Below are 20,113 nucleotides of genomic sequence, written 5' to 3' on the forward strand. Positions count from 1 at the left end.
GTAGTAGTTGCTTGTGTGTAAAATAAAAAAGAATGTTACGTTATTCAATAGATAGTGACTGAGTTCGATCGCTGTTATTTTTTATATATGTCTAGGGTACTATTATCCTTATTTAAGCTTTTGGTTTACATTTTTTTTTGGTTTATTGACTGCTCCGCTTATTCCCTATCAAGTTGTTTCTATTGACACATCACCTATTGTGTATATTTTGCATGCTGTTAAATAAATAATCATCATTTTTCATTATTCATATGTTTTTCTTCGGTGATTCCCTTTTCCACCTCGTCCTGATGTTACTTAACTACCGTAATTTTTCAGCTGAAGATTTGAGAGTGAATCGTAATTGGGATAACTGGCCATCCCATTTAGTCCTACCCATGATGCTAATGAGGGAAAACATGAAAAATTCGATGTTGCAGTCTCTGAATTGTTCCAAGAGCTTAGACCTTTCATTCAGTCAGAAGCCCAGGAGCAAGTCTTCCTTGGATGGAAGTCCCGGAGGATTCGTTTGTGGAGATTGCGGAAGAACGTACAAGCTCAAAAGCTCACTGCGCAATCACCAGAAATGGGAATGTGGAAAAGAACCACAATTCAAGTGTCCCTATTGCGTTTACAAAGCCAAGCAAAAAATGCATATGGCCAGACACATGGAAAGAATGCATAGGGAGATAGATTATTCTGCTATCAAAAATGAAATAAAGTCAGAAATTAAAAATGAAGAAAAAGAATCTAACGAAGACAACGAAAGTATGCAGATTGAACTAAGCAACGACAATAGTAGTAGTAGTAACTAGTACTTCACAAAATTCAGTTTTAAGTCTACACAGTGGATTGGGTAAAACTTCATTACAGCGATGATGAATATGTTGCATATTGAAAAAATATGAAGTTGGTTCTATAATTGGCATTCCAAACAGTCAGTTATTTCTGGACACCTGTAACCAAAAATTTCAATGTCATATGATATTGAACTAATAATTCGAAATTTATTGTCTAACTTCCGGTTTGAAATGTCAATTATGAAATGAGAAATCATAGCGATATGTTATTCCCTGACTTGAAAATGAAATATAACAAATTTTTTCACTTTCATCTTTCAGAGTAACACCAATTTTTCAATCTGAATAAGGTAAAATTTATGTGGTAGAAAACAAACACATGAGTCAAACATTGTACGAAAATTCAGGAAAACGTTGTTGTGAAAATAAAGTATAAAAACTGTGCCGATAAAGGAAGACATCTTACTTAGAAGTAAGTTTCAGTTTAAATCATTGGTGTTGCTCTGGTTGGGGGAATATTTTGGTGTTTCACTTGTAGATAATATAAAATATTTATTTTGTTACTTACGGCTCATATCGCGATTTCACTTTCGAACAGGATGAATAATATAAAAGACAAGTTTCTGTCAATGACTGGAACTTCAAATGAATTGAAAGGTGATTATGTGTAATTTTGCAGTACAGAAATATATCTCTAAAATTGTTTTGGGAACAAAAATATCTCATCGGGTTTTGAATGTTTTTTTCGTACAATAGTCATACTACATATTTCATTACACAATGGGATTAGTATTCTGATACTCATTAGAGTTTTATATTCAAGAATTATCTTTCTCAAATTGAAAGGGGTATATTTTGAAAAGAGATTAATTTTTGTGAAAAAATGGTTTTGGCATTCTACTACTCCATCTCTATACGAAAAAATATAGAGGTCTCCCAAAGTATGGGAGAAAGCTATTCATTTCAAAATAAACTCTTCATAAAATTGTGTGGATCAGGCAAACAAAGGGATTTTTCTTCCACTTTGTTATTTTGCATGATCTTCACATCTTTTTTCTGAAATTAAATATTTGCTTTCTTCCTCTCTTTGTAAGATTCCCATATTTTTTTGTATGAAGATGGTGAAATAGAGAGTCAAAACCTTCATTTCCATTATCTTTCTATTTTGAATATTGTCTCACCTTCTGATACATTATTTTATTAGCGGACTATTGCACATAATCAAGTTTTTCGTTGTTGTTCTGTTCATTTTTGGGAGCTTTTTACTCAAACAGTATGTGCCACACATCCAGATTCAGTTAAAAAAACTATGAAATGTAGAATGGAAGGATGTTTTACTTACAAGTTTCAGCTGAACAGGAGAGGCGCATATTTTCAAATGAAACGTCATATATTGGTTACTATATTCAGATTTTGAAAAGTTTTGTTGGAGCTCACAGTGAAAAAAATACTTATCTAGATTACTTTTAGATATTCAATAGTAGTTTTATACTATGGTATCAAAAATCAAGTCTTCTGAACAAAATAGTGACAATATTTTTGTCATGTCCCCAATGAGGTTGTTATTCTGAAAGTATAAAACAGGCTTTAATTGATTTTTAGCATTATTTTTTCTATAAGTAACGAAAATGAAGAATTACATTTTTGATAACTTCACAAAACGGATTCTCCATCTCAGTTTTTCTTGAAAATTTGGATTGCTGTTTGTTTGTCTTTTTTTATTCAATTATTTCAACCAAGCTTTGTCAATAAGATAAGAATCTTCAGACAATAAAGCATATGTTGATTTGATTTGAATACACCTCTTTTTGACATTGTATTTGATGTACTTCTGATGAATATTTCCACCCAACTATATATTTTAGGAAGTTTTTCATTTGAAAACTGCGTCTTCATTTGTGTATAAGGTGAATAACTTCGGATGAAATCTGGAAGTGAGGCATACTGCTGAATGAATCAATAAATACTCGTTTATACCTAACGCATTCCAGTCACCCGTATCTCTCATTTATTTCTGGTCACTGCCAATTAAAAAAAATCAGGTTAGATAGCGAACAATAGTTCGCAATATTCCTACATTCACAAAGTTCTGAATATACGTTCAGAACTGTTTTGTGTGATATTTTTTACACTTGCTTCAGATGAAAAAGACAGTTACTGTTAGTATTATTTTCTTATAGTGTTGAGCGAGAATATTGATACTGCCAGTGAATTTTTTATTGTTTCCAATTTGTGAAAATGATTTTTGAAGTGTTACCTTTTTACTCTGAGATAAAGACAATAATAATATATTTTATACATATTGAAAGTGGGTGTAGTAGCCTTAACACCCATCTTAGGTGATATTTTATAGAAGTATATGGTTTCCATCCAGTCTGTAACGAACAGTGCGGCATAAATAACAAACGGATTAATTCATTTTCTATATAATTTACAATATATGAATAAAATCCTGGGACACGTTAAGTTTTGTTAAAATGACATTTTTCTAGCATTGGCAAACCTCTTGAATTGGCAATTTCTTTTAATTTTCGTTAAATAGAAGGAGGGTGTTTACCGACGATAATGAATCATTTGAAAGAAGGTTTAAATGAGGTATCCATCATTGTGAGGTTTTTTATTTCTCTGAATTTTTCATTGTAAAATGTATTATTTTAAATGTGACTAAATTAACAAGAACATGGAATATTTTGATTCAAATGTTCAAAATGAGTTCCCTTTGCTTCATGACTGTGAAAGTGTTGCAAAATTTGTGAAATGGAGTGAAATCGGTTGGTCATTTGATTCAAGCACGTCTAACGGTAAATTTATTTGAGAAAAAACTTGACTTACATAGGTTCTCATTTTCGATGGTGATGCCTCGTTCTGTTGATAACAAATATTCATTTTATTACGATCGTCATCACCTGGCAGTACGTTATAAGTCCAGTAGGTGATCTATTACAGTATGCAACGGACGAGGCGACGGACAATTCGAATCTAAGAAATTTTGTAATTAATAAAATTAGCTCACGTCTGACGTTCTAGAAAAAGAACTATTTATAAATTCAAAACGGATCATCATCAGGGGGATGAAATCATCCTTGAAAATGGTGTTTCAGGATTCAAAATGAACGTGTTTAAGGATGTTTGAAGGTGATTGACAATGTTTCGTGATGAATTTCACTAGTTCGGACTTCCATTGTCTACTATATAAAATGATTTGAAATCCCTGAAACAAGTAAAAGAGAATAATTAAAAAAGAATAGTTGAAAATAACAATTATATTAAGCAACAATAAACCTGAAATGAAATGATAGTGAAATAACCTACAAGTAAAAATATAATAATTGAATAAATAAATTAAAGGAATGAAAAAAGAAAATAATAAAAAATAAAAAGATTGTAGATACCAACAATCGAAACGTCGTGAACTAACGTGACTTGGAATCTCTACACCTTTTTATTTTTTATTATTTTCTTTTTTCATTCCTTTAATATTTATTTATTCAATTATTATATTTTTACTTGTAGGTTATTTCACTATCATTTCATTTCAGGTTTATTGTTGCTTAATATAATTGTTATTTTCAACTATTCTTTTTTAATTATTCTTTTTTACTTGTTTCAGGGATTTCAAATCATTTTATATAGTAGACAATGGAAGTCCGAACTAGTGAAAATGTTTAAGGATTTTACACATACACGGTGTGAATTACGTTGAGAATGAATTTATCTGATTCGTAACTTATGAAAAACACTGGATATAGGTACACGATTTCCATAGCTTAGTTCCTATGTCAGTTGGATGACGTTCCTATTGTTACTGTTGAATTTGGTTTTCGGTTTGATATAATGTTTATACCACTTGTAAATTGTGATAACTTTCGATAATTGTTGTAAGGAATGAAAAGAATTGTATTTTTATACTTAGAATATGTGCTTCCATCACAAAGTTTATACCACTCACTAGAAAATAATGATTCAGAGACGTAAGTGTACATTTTCAAACCACTATTATTTTTCCAATGTTATAATATTTGAAATCAGTCTTAGAATAGGAGCTTCCGCAGATCTAGATATTTTGAATTATTTTGCTTCAAACACTTTTGTAGTGTGCTTCGTTAGGAAGCTTAGAAAAGCCACTTTAAGAAACATGAATTTTAAAAACTAATTTCAGTTTTTGATTTCAGGTTTTGAGAGCACAAGGCATATTTCTTTTTTTGTTGAACATTATCTAGAAATAAATCTATAATAAATGTTCATTGACTTATTAATTTCGCTAGTGACATACATTATGAAAAAAAGCGATTTTTTTGTATATTCCAAATTGATCCCAACATTTTCATTCGCGTCTGAATTCAATTTGATGTTTAATTTTCTTCGAGGCTTTTCTAAGTTTTCTTATTATTTTATGGCAGCTTGAAATAATGTTGAATTAATTGGTATAGGTATCCAAAAGTGATAAAAATAATTATTAAAGACGCTTTAGGACAGAAATATGATAGCTCTCAGTCCATTTTCTACGTTTTTCATAATGAAACTCTAGTTCAGTTCATCATTGGCACCATTTTTTCACTTGGTGATATTGTATATTTTATTGAAATGTTGGTATATTCATTTCACTTTCTTCTTGCAAATTTTGGTGATATTGTAATCAAGTTAGCTTGAATATTTAATTTTCCATTTTTTCTAGTCGAATTTTCCAGCTATAGATGAAAGATGGAAAAAATGGATATTCATTCAAAATTTCTTCCAAATCAAAACATTTGAGAAGACAATAAGTTCGTATTTCCTTATAACACTGTGCAATTGTTTACTTGATTGAAATAAATCAAGTTTCGAATCTTTAAAGATAATTTTGCGATTATCTGTAACTGCAGCAATAGCAGTAATGACATTCTTGACGCTTTTCAAAACTAGGATTTTCTGAGATTTTACCCCTTAAAATTATTGGAATTATTTAGAATGAGAGCTGTCATGTTTCCATCCTAAAATTTATACATATTTTTTATTAAAACTTATCACTATTAAGTTTCACAATTAGGTGTAGGGAAATATCGAACGAAATAGTGATAATAAATAATACACTCGCAACAGTCATTTTGTAAATGTCAACAATGAATACTCAATTTAAAAGATGTGATTTTTTTTACCATTATCATTAAAATAGTTGGTAAAGTTCCTCAGATTACGTGTAGGTTTATGAATTTTCTCTACAATAGTTCCAGTTTTATTTGTTATTTTTCATCATTATTTTATATTTTAGCTTCAAGGTAGTGGTAGAAGATATAAATAAATATTTTTAGAATAATTTTTTTTATTTATTCTTTACATGGCTTTTCGTCTCTGCGGATTATGTGAATTTGGTTCCTAAAACTTTCATTCACATATAAAGAAGTGAAGTGTTATCCAACTTAAATTATACAACAATAAAGTTGTTTATTTTACTTCATTCAAGTTTTTTTCGAAACATGGTGAATTATTTTTTGTCATAACTATTTACCATTTAACCCTTAAAACATATACGTTTTCTCTAACAGGTTAACATGAGTTATATTCAGTTTGATGAGAATAGTTTTATGCGCCAGTAACTGATGAAGCTACCATGCAGCGAAAGACGTCTTAAATAAAATTTAATACACTAATTCTATAATTATTTTCATAGATAGTGTTATTAATTTTCAGTGTATTCATAATTTGAAATAATAAGAAATGGAAAAACTTGCCAACATTGGGGTTAGTATTACTGATTTGGTAGCAATTAATAGTCTGGTTGAAATGATCATTCAATGATCGTGAAAGAACAGAATAAAAAGGATGAACCGAGCAATGAACATAATCTTTCAAAATATTGTAACGTATCTGAAGCCGCCCCTGACCGATATGCCGGCCAGCGAACAAACACATGACATCACAGCGAAAGAATGCAGTCGGCAACCGCCGGTAAAACTCTAGTCGAGTACCGAACCGACTACAGATTTCTAGAAAGAGCCGTTACATTATATATGCCCGGCTTCCCGGCCCAAGAGGGCAGTTCAGAAAGTGAATCGAGCCGTTGAACAAGGAATTTAAATAGTGAAAATAAACTAAGCGTTGGTTAATTCATTGAATTGTTACAATATTGAACGAATTATTAATTTATTTTGGGACCAAAAGTACTTTAAACAGAGAGTGGAAAATTTTAAACCTTGAAGAAATATAATTAATAAAAAATGGGACTTCACTTTTTCAGTACACATGCTACTACATTTAAGTTCGATGATTTTTGGTTGCCCAAGTGATATTTGGACTGCAAAACGCTAATGCAATATTTTAACGAATAATATAGCTGGAAAATATTATATTTCACTGTTGGTCAATAATGAATGTTTATTTGGTAATTCAATTGTTTGTTAAGTAGATGAAAAGTGAAATATGTGCGACGAAATTCCCAAATAAACCCAACAAGCTGATTTTAGTGACAACAATAAATTAAATGAATTTGTCGGATAGATGTGGGACAAATACGCTAAAATAGTTACAGAAGAGGTTTTACCTGACTATTTTACATACGGCATGGATCTCCAATTCTAGTCGAACGGAAAGATATATTTTCTTTGTAGCTTTCAATTTTCCTTTTAATATATTTGTTTCAGCGTATTCATCTATTTTTCCAAACAGATTAAAACTGGAATAAAAACGTACTATAAACGAAATGCTGCATAGAAGGAGGGAAAATATATAGTGAACATTTGGAGAAAAAACTTGTCATTCACTTAGCATACCTGGGGTTCATGAACATTTGTTAATATTTTGCTGACATTTTGATTTTTTTAGGTACAAAACTGGGTAACGTGACGAAGTCAAAGGACGGAAAAGCGAAAAAAGTTGTAGAGAAAATCAGACGAGAACTGAGCCAACAGTTGAGCTTCTCTGATAATGACCCTGAACCAGTTGTAGAAGAAAAAAAGACATTAACCGTAAAAAAACCCAAATTCATCATTCTCAATAAGATGACACCTGCGGGTAGAATGCAAAAATTCCTGGAGATGACTCCTGAAGAAGAAAAACAAAAGCCCAGACAGAAATTGAAATGTGAAGTGGCTTTGAGCGAGTTAAAGACCCCCGTTGATACATTAAGATGCACCTCGTGTGGAATACTCTTCCAGAGGGATATATTTGTTGCCCATAGGAGAGTTTGTAAGGGGAAAATGGCCGAGAAAAAGTTCGGCTGTACACTTTGCGGTTTTACGGATTACAGTTACAAAAATCTTGAAGCCCACGTTAAAACCAAACATCATTAAACGGTTTTATTTTGCTCTATATTTTCTAGCGTTGGTAGATGGTGTTTTAGTGTTCTTTTTTCTTTTTTGTTCTTCAACCAATCAACATTTCTACTAAACATTAATTTGCAACAATTTATAAATGAATCGATGCTCAAAGTTGAAATTGGAAGAAGATTTGCACATCCTTGATATTTTGAATCTTATCACAGTTTTTCCATCCAGCCCCGCATGGAAAATGTGAAGGCGAAATTTCGACTTTGAGTATTCTTTGTAGATTTAATCTCTGTTTTTTGATTACTCTAAATATGACGAATGTTTGACAGAATAATTTTTTGATTTTTGATTCAGCTACTTGTTCTTACAACATTTATACTTGTCGGTATTTAAAATGCTGTAGTTATAGACGCTACTGGTAGAAAATCAATATATTTCGCTTGTGAAAAGTTTTTTATTTTCCAAATATTTTTTAAAAGGTATACTGAATACAAAAAATGGTAGAAAGTACTCTATGGAAAATCTTCGAAAAAATTTCAAAGAAGCACCCATCCAAATGGTGAAATTTGCCTTTACTTCGATATATAGGTAGCTTTGCAATCATCAAAAATGGTTTATAAAAAAAGATAATCTGTTTCTCGTACTAATATGAAGATTCTTCAATTTTCCTCGTTCCAGAGAACTCGGTTATTGCCAAAGGAATTCTTAATATTAATGGTGGAACAGAGACAAAACATCTTGGTTAATAGGATAACAATTTTTCAAAAATCAGATATCAATTTATATTTAAACATCCAATCACTTTTTTTGATCTTTTTCACTTTCGACTTCTTGAATTTTCAAGTTGAGTTTGCTGCAAAATATCAATATAAAGTGACTGATATTTTCGTCAGTGACATGAATTTTGTTGAAAGCATCTAAATAATGAAATAAAAAGTTTCAAAGAGTTGAACATCACAAAGCAACTGATCCTTGGAAAATATATATCACTTGTGATGAACAGAATAATAAAAGCATATCATTTCTATACCTCTTTGCAGAACTACTATTCTATAATTTGTCGATCACTATACTTTAAAACTGTTCAACAAAGTATCTTCAGATATTAAAAAAAAATTGAAAACTGAAAATGAAGGTGAGAAAATATGAATGTTAATATGAATTGATATCAAGGAGAACGACAACCGGGCAGTAAGATGTTTTGAGGTTCAACACAGTACACCTCGAACTTACTTTACTGTTTAAGAACTCTTATATGAAATAAACTTCCTGATAACCTTTTTCCATATGGATGGTATCTTCACCGGTTCAGATCCAATGTGAATCACTACTTTCGCATGGGCACCGCTCTGAGAGCTCCTTAAGGATTTTCCTGTAGTGCTTGTGTTTTGTCCTTGAAAAAAAGTTGATGTTTTGAGTGATGTGGATGCGAAGTTCGATAAGGACGTTCTGGGTGAATTGTTAAGGCTGGTGTGTGGATAACGTTGTTATGGTGAAGGAAATCGTTGAGTTTGTTAGTCAGAAATCATTCGAGTAATTTACTGAGGCAACTTAGAATCCTAATGGTCTTCAGGACTCAGGGGTGTATGGTCTTTGTGGGGTTTGGGGATCGTAATGGTGCTTGTCTGTTTCCAGGGAAGATGTTATCTTGAAGGTTTTTAGACTTGGCGGTTGACTGAGTTTCGCTCAGGGGTGGTATTTTTACCGCAGTGAGGATGATTTCCTCGCTGAATAGAGATCTGAGAGGGTAATTAGGGTCGAGAGGGATATGTCCGGGATATCTGCCTAGGGTAACTTGTCGATGTATGTTGTTGAATTTGAATGTGTTCTCTAAGTAATTATAGAAGGCTTCTGCTTTTTTCGTTGGATTGGAAATAACGTTAGTGTCGATCACTAGGTGATTATCGGTTTTTGTTTTGAACTAGTTAGGAGTTTAATATTGTTCCAAAGCCATATCTTTCCTATAGTCTAGTTCACTAGTCTCCTTCCTCCACCTTTTCTGAATGAATCGGTTGATGAGGAAACATCTTCGAGCGTTTTGTCTGTTCCTTTCGATATTAAGTCCAAGGGTCTCTGGTCTGTATGTATGTTATGTATAGTTTACGTTTGTTGCGATAATTATTACTAAGCGAGGTGGAAGTGAAGGCTGATTAGTTGTCTGGCTGTTGTTGGAGTAGCTGCGTTATCTGTCGTTAGTAAGTATTTGCAGTTAGTCTATTTGGTTACTCCCTGTGTGAGACACCGTGAGAGTACACTGTCCGTAGTGATACCATAAACGAGGGGTTAGGTTAGGTCCACGGTGAGTGGGTATATTCGACCCTCTACCGCAATCTGCAAGGGTTTATTGTGGCTCACACCTATTCACACCGATTAGTTTTTATGGTGAGTGGTCTTTCAGGTCAGATGGCAAGAGTACGGCTCTGCCAAACGCTAAAAACTTGATGAGGTCCCCAGCGGGGCAGGCACAAAGTATGTGCTCTGCTGTTTCATCATTTTCCAAACAGAGGCGACACACACTGTCTTCCGACAGTCCGAGTCTGTGCATATGATGATTAAAATGATAGTGACCTGTAAGAAGATCTGTTAGACATCATAGTTCATTCCTACCGTAGTCCAACAACTGTTTGGTATCAAGCTTCGAATGGTGAATAAACGCCTTGGAGTGAGCCAATCCTGGAAGATTCTGCCAGCAGTCCATAAATCTTCTTTCCATCCAGGTGTTCAATCTTTGTTTAGCAAAGCCTAAAGCGATGCTAATGACAGGATCTGGTCCGATGAAACTGCTTGCATCACCCTCCTTTGCAAGGGAGTCGGCAGTCTCATTGCCTTCCAGGCCAGTAATCCAGACCAGAGACAATCTATTGAGGAGAGTTGTTTTTGACAATTTGCTACCAATTTAGACGTTGCTCTGTAGGAGCCAAGAGCTTCCAACACCGCTTGACTGTCCGAGACTTGTGTATGAAGTTGGAGTCTTCCAATCTCCCCGCACACAATTCAATAGCGTAAATTTTCGCTTGAAATATAGTCGCATAGGTTCCTAGGCAGGTTTATATCTCTGTCCTGGCTTTGCGACTGAAAACGCCTGCACCGGAACCGGTGGACGAGGTGACAGGGATTGTTTGTTTTTCTGGAGATACTTCTCCAGAGTTTTATGTAATGGATGTTTCCTGCTTTTAGAAATTCAACTATGAACACCTCTGATGACGAAGCACAGGTGAGGGGAGCAGGGCCGCAGGTTTGCTATTTTGAAACCGGAGGTCAATAACCATGATGAAGGGGCTGCTTATTTCCGGAGGTGTTTTTGCAGGCTATCGGCAGTATTCTCAGAATTAAATGTTCTAAGGCGAGCGGGTTTCTTGCAATCAACATTTAATTTGGTTATATGTTCCCTGAGGAACTCGTGTGCATTAAGTAGTTTGAATATTACTGGAGTTTTATCCCAACACCAAACCGTTAAATCATTTGGTGATTGAAACACGTGTTGGTATAGAACTCCAATTATATTCATCACTACATCAAAGGTTCCAAACAGTGCATCACAAGTTAAGTAGATTCTATAACGCTCTTTGGTTGGCGAGCACGTCACATATCTGTCTGTTCTGTTTAAAATCTGTTGGCAGCACTAATGGGCTGCCAACCAAGCAGAATTGCTGCTGCTTAAATTCTGCTACCTATGGTACCACCTACCTACAATTGTAGTGTACTACCTACCTACCTAGAGGTAGTGTTGCTACCTACCTACCTACAATTCTGCTACCTATTACCTGAGTATTGAGCCTGTGCGTGGACTTGGTGATCGGTAATCCTTTACCTGAGGATTAAGCTTTGGTTTCTATATGGAAAGAGTCCGTTTTAAGATAAACTTGGACTCCTCATGGAACTAGGATTTAAGAGATATTCCTTTGGAAAGATCTAATAGGCATTGGTCACTTAACTGGACTGAAATGAAGACGTCTTATTCGATGATGTCTCCAATAAGCTTGTCACAAGCTTTCATATCATATAAATTGTATGCGTAATTGAAAGTTTATTTTTTCACATACTGTTCGACCTCCTAACAAAATTATTTGTATAACTTCAATATCTCCTTCAACAGAAATTTGATTCGCACACTATTGTTGAAAAATGGTGACTAACCTCTGCAGTCAGCATGAAACATCTATTTAGAAATTCACAAACTAACGGAAGCCGCAATCATGGAAGGAATTCAGCTGGCCGTGAATTTAAAAGTGAAAGGTGAGTGATGAGGCATGCATGAATACAAAGCAAGATGATTTTTCCAAAAATAACTGACATTTAAAATAATTAGGTGCTTTCAATTCAGTCAATAATTATCATCAATGAAGATTCAAATCCTCAAAGCTTTTTCTTCTTCTTCATTCTTTGTGAATCCAAAAATTAATTTTGTGTAGATTTTCTGACCAGGAATTGCAAGAAATCGATTCATTTGTAATAACTTAATCTAAATGGATTGACTGGATCAAATGATTCAGTTTTTAACCAATTAAGTGCTGATTGAGGTAGAAGTTTCTGACGACGGGCTTGAAACCACAATATGAATTCAGAAGTTGTATAAAAAATATGAATACTTGATAATTTTCCTGAATATAGACGTTTTTTCTTCCCTCTCTCTGCTGTTTATAATGAATTTTTGTTTTTATTCATTTTTTTTAAATTTATTTCAATCATCCTCATTGGAATGACGAACTGTTCATACTCGAATGCCAGAATATTAATATTTCACAGTATAATTCAGTGAAGATACGAACTATTGTCATTGCTCTAAACATAGACAAAATTATCTGAAATTAACTAAATGTTAGTATGTGATTCATCACTATTTTGAGGTTGATAAAGTGTAGTAAAGTATTCAGCTCTGTATTTGATAAAGAACTTGATGGTTACTCAGAAACGACGAAACGTTGGAATGGAAATTTGGTAACGTCAAATCAAATATAATATGCTTTAGTGTGAAAAATATCTAAAACATTTCTTGATATTTCTTTTAAGATCAATCTAGAAAAATTGAATTGATCGAATTGAAAAACTTACTAATGAGAATTATTTTGATTTCATAGTGAAAATCAAATTGAATCTTATAAGTAAGTTTTGATATGGATTTTCAAGTATCGGCCAGTTCCATTTGATTATCGAATTGGGATTTTTGTGTTTTATTTATAGAACCGGTACACAGATAATGTCAGTTATTTTTTCAACCGACCTTTTATCCCACTTTGAAAGTTGTCTTCACACTCACATTGAAAAAGTGGCCACCGTAAAATTAGGTTCAGACCATGGATACATGGTGATATAATTTTATACACATGTATTCAAGCGATGCTGTATATTAATTTCGAATAATTATTTGCGAATAGTGATATAAATAACTCTGGAGATTGTCGGCCTACTAGCTTTAAATCAGGACTAACATATACTTATGGCGCCATCCTTAGTGGAAATTGATTGGGTCTCTACTTTCGGCAGATTTCGCTTCGGTCATTTACTGATAGGTGGCAATAGGTTGAAGGCTTTCATCAATTCGTTTATAGAATGTTTCAATTGACATTTTGAGGTGATACAAATACAATTTTTAGTTTGAATTAATATAAATGATTGCTATTAACTTGGCATTTTCATTAAGGTTTGTTGTAATAAGCTCAGGTATTGAGCTTATTACATCAATATGAGATTGTGTTCAGCAATCGGCATTTATTTTTTATTTATAGAACGGGTATTGGATGGTAAAATCAATCTAATTCGTTGCTAATAGTCCAGTAAAAATAGATATTTTCAATTTACCATAATTCATATAGAACTGGAAATTGGTTCGTTTATGCGTTTAAATACAAATTCAGAAGTTCAGAATGATCCCATGTGTGTTAAAAATCAATCAAAAGATAAAGTAGAAAATATCAATTTTTGTCATGATTCTCGTTAACGGTAACATTACCGGAAAAATGATGTTGATGAACGTAATATATCATGCCAGATCACGCATTTGTTTACAAAAATAGTTTTTAAGTTTTTTTCCCTACAAGATATCGTCTTTTCGAAAGGTGAAGAAGTCGGATTTCACATAATATACACACAGAGATAGTACGTAAATGACTAACGTCGTATTTGACAACAAAGCAATTATTAACTTTCACAGGTATTTATTTATATGAACTATTAATATATGTTTACAAGAATAAAAATAACTTTGAGCTTGATAGCGACATTCATGGATACCAAACACGACAAAAAAAATCAATTCAGATTGCAAAAGGTGAAATACTCTAGTTATAAAAAATCACCAGACTACGCTGGTATGCAGTACTTCAACATTTTATCAAACGATTTGAAAACTATAACAAGCCTGGCCAGATTCAAACATAGTCTTAAGTCGTTTTTGATCACGAATCCATTTTATAACATTCAGGAATTTTCCTCTCTCTGCAATATGCTGCCATGAGCTGATGAACTCTTTTTATTCTGTCAAAATTCATGCACTTTAAACATTTACTATTTATTACAATGCTAACCTGCACTTCTATATTGTCCTATATGACATATTATTACTGTTGCAATGTTATTTTTCAGTTGTATTTTTAAGTTTTATGACCTGTCAACCCGATGTGAATTGGTGATTTTATGATCAATAAAAATGTCTCTCTGTCTGTCAATAGCCGACCTACTTGACGCGGCTAGATGCATCTCCAATAAGTATTGTATTCTTTTCGATTTGATTGAACTTCTGAATAACGTATAAATTCGAATTGGAAATGAATACAATTTGTTAAGCCGTATATAAACGCTCCGGTAAGAAAACTGGGAATACGGCTCAACAAGTTGTTAACAGTATTAAAAATTCGCTCATTTTAGTTGAAAAAATGAGTAACCACACCACGCCACATAATTCAATTTCAGTTTTATTCGATGTAAAGAGTATGTTCTCTAACATACCGTACAACTAATGGGAGTCTCTTATTTTAAATATATTAGATCAAGCCAAAGTAGACCATTGAAATTTTTTTTGAAATTTCGACAGCTTTCGATGCGTGCCTAAATCAGAATTCCTTACACTTCAATAACAAATGCCACGAACAGGATTCAGGTTTACCAATGGGTTCACCCCTTAGTCCACTTTTAGCATATGTATGACAGCTTGGAGACTACTGAAGTAAATTACGATTTTTTTGGTACAGAAATGTAAACGATATTTTCGCCTGTTTCAGAGGTACTACACGATAGCTGAACCAATTTATGACATTCATAAATAATCTCAATAGGAACAGAGTTCACACTCGCTTTCATACGTTCAAAACGAAAGATTTGTCACGCAGTGAGAAATATCCGCCATTACAGTGAGAAATAATTTCTCACTGTTATCACGATAATCCAAGTTAGTCATGAATTGTTACATGTCAGATTGATATCACATTCTTCATGTTGACAACGCGACGCCGACGATTGGCGTGCAATATCCAAGTAGCCCATTGTCGGCGTTTCCATAACAACAAAACCGAAGCACTGCATAATTTTTGCTGTCAACTTACCCAAAGAAAATAGTTTTATTGTTGATTGTTATAGTATAAAGAGTTCAGATTTATTAAATATTGAATATAATGGAATACGAAGATTTAGAGTTGGAAAATACACCTCCAGAAATTGTTCAGAAAGCAATAGATGTTTGCAATAATTTGCTACCAAGCACATCAAGGGGAAAATATTAAATCGTTTACAAAAACTTTATCGACTGGAAAATGAAAGCCAAGGTAAATTTATGTTACGAAAATACCTTGTTAGTTTATTTTGAAGAGTTGTCAAGGTGATTGAAATCATCAACATTATGGTCTCAAAACTCGATGCTAAGGAGTACCTTAACTATTAAAAACTGTGTTTATACATCAAAATACGTAAAACTACGTGCATTTTCAGAACGAAAATCTGAAAAATTTGCCCCAAAACATTCTAAAACATTAACTTCTGAAGAAATTCAACAATTTTTAAAAGATGCACCTGATGAAAAGTATTTGCTGATGAAGGTATGAATTTAAAATTTTCAAATAGTTATCGAAATATGAATTCTTGGTTTTGATTTCAGGCTGCTTTAGCTGTTGGCCTTACAGGGGCATCATAGTCATCTTCATTTTCATCAGGTTGGAAATTTTTTTCCTCACCCTTTCAACTGAGATTCGTCAGGAGGACGGATGGTTCATAACGTAAGGTGTTTTGGTGGCGACATAAAGGTCAATGACCTCTATGCCGCTCTGGCCTTGTGTACCCCTTCCTGACTGGGGTATTTGATGAACAAACTGTTCATTTTAACAGACGTCGTGGGGCCTTCACTCAACCAAGCGACGGGGCCTTCACTCAACCGAGCGACGGGGCCTTCTGAATCGAGTGGGGTCATCTATAGTGTAATCTACAGCTTCCCTAACTAATGGGTTATCATGAGTTTCCGCTGACTCGAAAACTCTCTGATTCCTCGACTGAATGGACTGCCGTATAGTTAACAGCTTCAAATCTCTGCGGATGGCTTCATTCCGCACGAACCATGGAGCATTCACCAGCATCCTGAGAAGTTTATTTTGAAACCTTTCCAAAATGGAGAGGTTTATGGCGGTTTGTCCCCAATCACCTGAAGCATACATGATGACAGGCTTGAACATCGTGTTGTATAGTAAAATCTTATTTTTAAGATTGAGTTTTGAATTTCTATTGACCAGAGGATAGAGTTTAGCTATCCTCATCTGCACTTTGCTCTTGATATAATCAATGTGATTTGCCCAGGTGAGTCGGCGGTCTACCCAAAGACCTAGGTACTTGACTCGCGTTTGCCATTCGATCTCCCTGCCTGAAATCGTGACCCTTGTATCTGGAGAAACTTTACGTCTCCCCAAGTCTATCGCCTGGGTTTTTTCTGGATTCACTCGAATCTTCCAGTCAAGGTATCAGCGTTCAAGGTCGTCCAATGCGCGTTGCATGTAGACGACCCCCAACGCCCGACCCATGGAAGAAGCGAGGAGAGCCGTATCATCGGCGTAAAGGGAAACCTTCACGTGATCGAACCTCGGTAGGTCGCTCACGTAAAGGCTGTACAGTAGTGGAGACAGCACAGCTCCCTGAGGCACTCCAGCTTCGATTTCCTTCACGGGAGACAAAATTCCTTCAACTCGGACCTGAAATGTTCTGCCTTTCAGAAAGGACCTAATCCACCGGACCAGACCCCGAGGCAGATCGAAATCGAGCATTTTGTGTAGCAGGCCTTCGTGCCTGACTCGGTCGAAGGCTTTTACAGGGGCATGCCGTTTAATGAACTTCGAAAATGAAAAATTAATGACATGATGATTTTAATTCGGCCCTTTTAATAAAACTACCCGATACTAAAACCAAAGTTCCTAGAAATTTCACAGTAACAGTGAAATTCTACCAAATTTACAAAAAATATGTGAAGCTTCGACCATGCACAATTGAAACACGTTTTTTTTTTTAATTATAAAAATAGCAAATGTACGAAACATCCTCTGGTGATAAATAAATTTGGCACCATGGCGAAAGAAATAGCGAAATTTTTGCAATTATCGAATCCTGAATTATATACTGGCCACTGTTCCCGAAGGTTATCTGTGACCATTTTAGTTGATGCAGGGGCAGATCTTTCAACTTTAAAACGACATGGGGGTTGGGAATCCAGCAATGTTGCTGAATCTTATATCGACAACTCCATAGCCAACAAAATGAAAATTTCAAAAAGTATAGTAGCATCCATTCACCCTCCAGCGCCATTAGAACCTGAACACAACAATGCTGTGGAAGCTCAGTACGTTTCTCCATCAACTTCAACTTCGACCGCAGCTAATATTTCAATTACCGAAAACATGTTGGAACAAAACGAACTACCAGGAATTACTTTACGAAATTGTTCAAATATAACTGTCAATTACTATTTTAAACAAAATATGAAAATGAGTTAATGACATACAAGTATCATTATATATGTATTTTAATTTTCAATACTTGACAATAACGCAACCGTAGAAAAAGTACAGTGTACAATGTGTGAGAAAATGACATATTTCTCACTCGCTTGATTTGCGCTCGTGAGAAATATGTCGTTTTCTCACTTGTTGTACAATATACTATTCCTAGACCTGACCTCATATAATCATAATAAATTGGAGTTTAATATATTCAGAAAACCGAGCTTTACCGACATTACAATCTCAAGTGATTCTCAAACAAATACAAGTGGTATGAAAGTTTCATTTCTCATTTTTCTTCACTTTGTGGTTATATGCAGCGAATTTTCAATCATTCTTTACAGCGATTTTAACTCCATATATACTTTGCATTTTGGTAAGCATTACACGAGTTTTAAATGTTAGAAAAATATCATTTTCCAAAATATCGACTGTGAATTAGTCATTGTGATTTAATTGTGACTTGAAGTGTGGTAATTGACATTAATAATGAGATATTTGTGAGTGTACATGTTGCCAGGCTTGGCGTCTTTATTGGAACTGCGTACTTGGATAGTAGACATCAGTAGGTTATGGGAAGTAGACTTTGCGATACTAGATTATAGTTTAGATAAGTTTGATCCAATTTATTTAGTTTTGGAATTAGAGTAGACAGCAGTCGATTTTTAGGTTCGAAATTTACTTACCCAAGTAATTTTAGATTTGTTATTCAACTAATCCGTAGAAACTTGCAGGTTCTTTGTCCAAATCGAAGCCCGGAAAAGAAAATAACTCCAAGAAGAATACTAGAAAAACGAAGTATAAAAATTCGGATTCGAACAAGATTTATATGTGCACAAAATGTACCAAAAGCTACAGCTTGCGCCATTCTCTGACTCGACACTTGAATTTTGAGTGTGGAAAGGATCCCACTTATGCCTGCTCTTTGTGTCCTAGAAAGTTCAAACATAAGTATGATCTGAATGTACACGAGAGAGGAAAACATGGCAAACCTATTGAGATTGAGGTTTTGAAGGAGCGTAGAAATGACAACAATATTTTAAACATACTGACTGGACCTTGAAAATTATTGCTGAGATGATCGGAATTTCACTGAGTGAAAAAGTTACCAGTTTATAAATTCGACAAGAAGTACACGTTTAGTTTCTCATTTCATTGATTGTGCTGCCAAATAATGAATATACATCTCCTTCGTTTCACAAATATTAACACTCATCTTATTGAAACTGATCACGAATTGGAAGAGAATACTATTCATTATAATAATTATATAATTTTCACAATAAAATCTATTTTAAATGCGTTTCGCTACTCGATAGATTCATCAGTTGGACTGCTCCAGTTCAACATATGGACTTGAATAAAATTTATTGGGAAAATTGTATAATTATTATAATAGATAATGTTATAATTTTCATCAAGTAACGGCTTAGTGTATTTATAATTAGAAGATGATAAACAGGGGATAGAAGATTATTTTTGTTTTACCATCAATTTATCCAATGATTTTGTCAGAGTTTGTCACATCAAATAGTTCTGATGTATTTGATTAATGAGAAAATCGTTTCACAAACTGAAAATATCGTTAACTTCTGGTATTGAAGTTTCATCCAAATTAACTGAAAAATATTTTAATGTTTTTTTTTCAACAAATGTTTGATGTGATTTTTTGAATTGACTAATTTTTTTCATTTATGAACAGATTGAAATCCATTAAACGTAAATCGGCCGACTGTGAAATTAGTATGCACAAACGCACAGACAAAGAGGCACTCAGTTACAATTTTATTATATGTATTAATTTGATTTTAAGTTGTTGATTGGCATTAATGCATCTGAATGGTGAACTGAGTGGTTTTTAATTATTTGTTTTTTGCTTTTCAATATACTTTCTTTAACCTTTTGGTAAGAAGTGAACCGTTTTGAGTCCAGGGTTTGATGAGGATAAAATTATAGATATCGTATCGCATATTTCTTAGGGTACTGAATTCCAATTTCAATTGATTGATGGATGTACGTGGTAAGAACTCATAATGAAGAAAAGAGAATTGAAACTTTCTATATTTTTTACCACTTTTATTTGTAACTAACGTTAGGAAGAAACTGCAGTAACGTTAGTTACAAATAA

The 20,113-nt window shown here is 33.7% G+C and overlaps 1 protein-coding gene across 5 annotated transcripts in view; it reads left to right on the top strand.

Moving 5' to 3' along the window:
* The window catches only part of Lola (longitudinals lacking), a 499,448-nt gene that overhangs the window by 147,773 nt on the left and 331,562 nt on the right, over window positions 1–20,113 (top strand). Inside the window, exon 5 of one of the 5 annotated variants that reach the window (XM_023163917.2) lies at window positions 7,578–8,469. The exons of 3 other annotated variants lie outside the window; for them this stretch is intronic. In XM_023163917.2, coding sequence (XP_023019685.1) covers window positions 7,578–8,044 — 467 coding nt within the window. In that variant the 3' untranslated portion in view covers window positions 8,045–8,469. Of the gene's footprint in view, window positions 1–318; window positions 810–7,577; window positions 8,470–20,113 lie in introns of those variants that run through there. One more of the 5 variants, XM_023163907.2, reaches the window with a different exon arrangement.

This window comes from Leptinotarsa decemlineata, unplaced genomic scaffold (assembly GCF_025532065.1).
Source record: "Leptinotarsa decemlineata unplaced genomic scaffold, Ldec_3_MD MMD2_tig00000133_RagTag_RagTag, whole genome shotgun sequence".
Classification (NCBI taxonomy): Eukaryota; Metazoa; Arthropoda; class Insecta; order Coleoptera; family Chrysomelidae; genus Leptinotarsa; species Leptinotarsa decemlineata.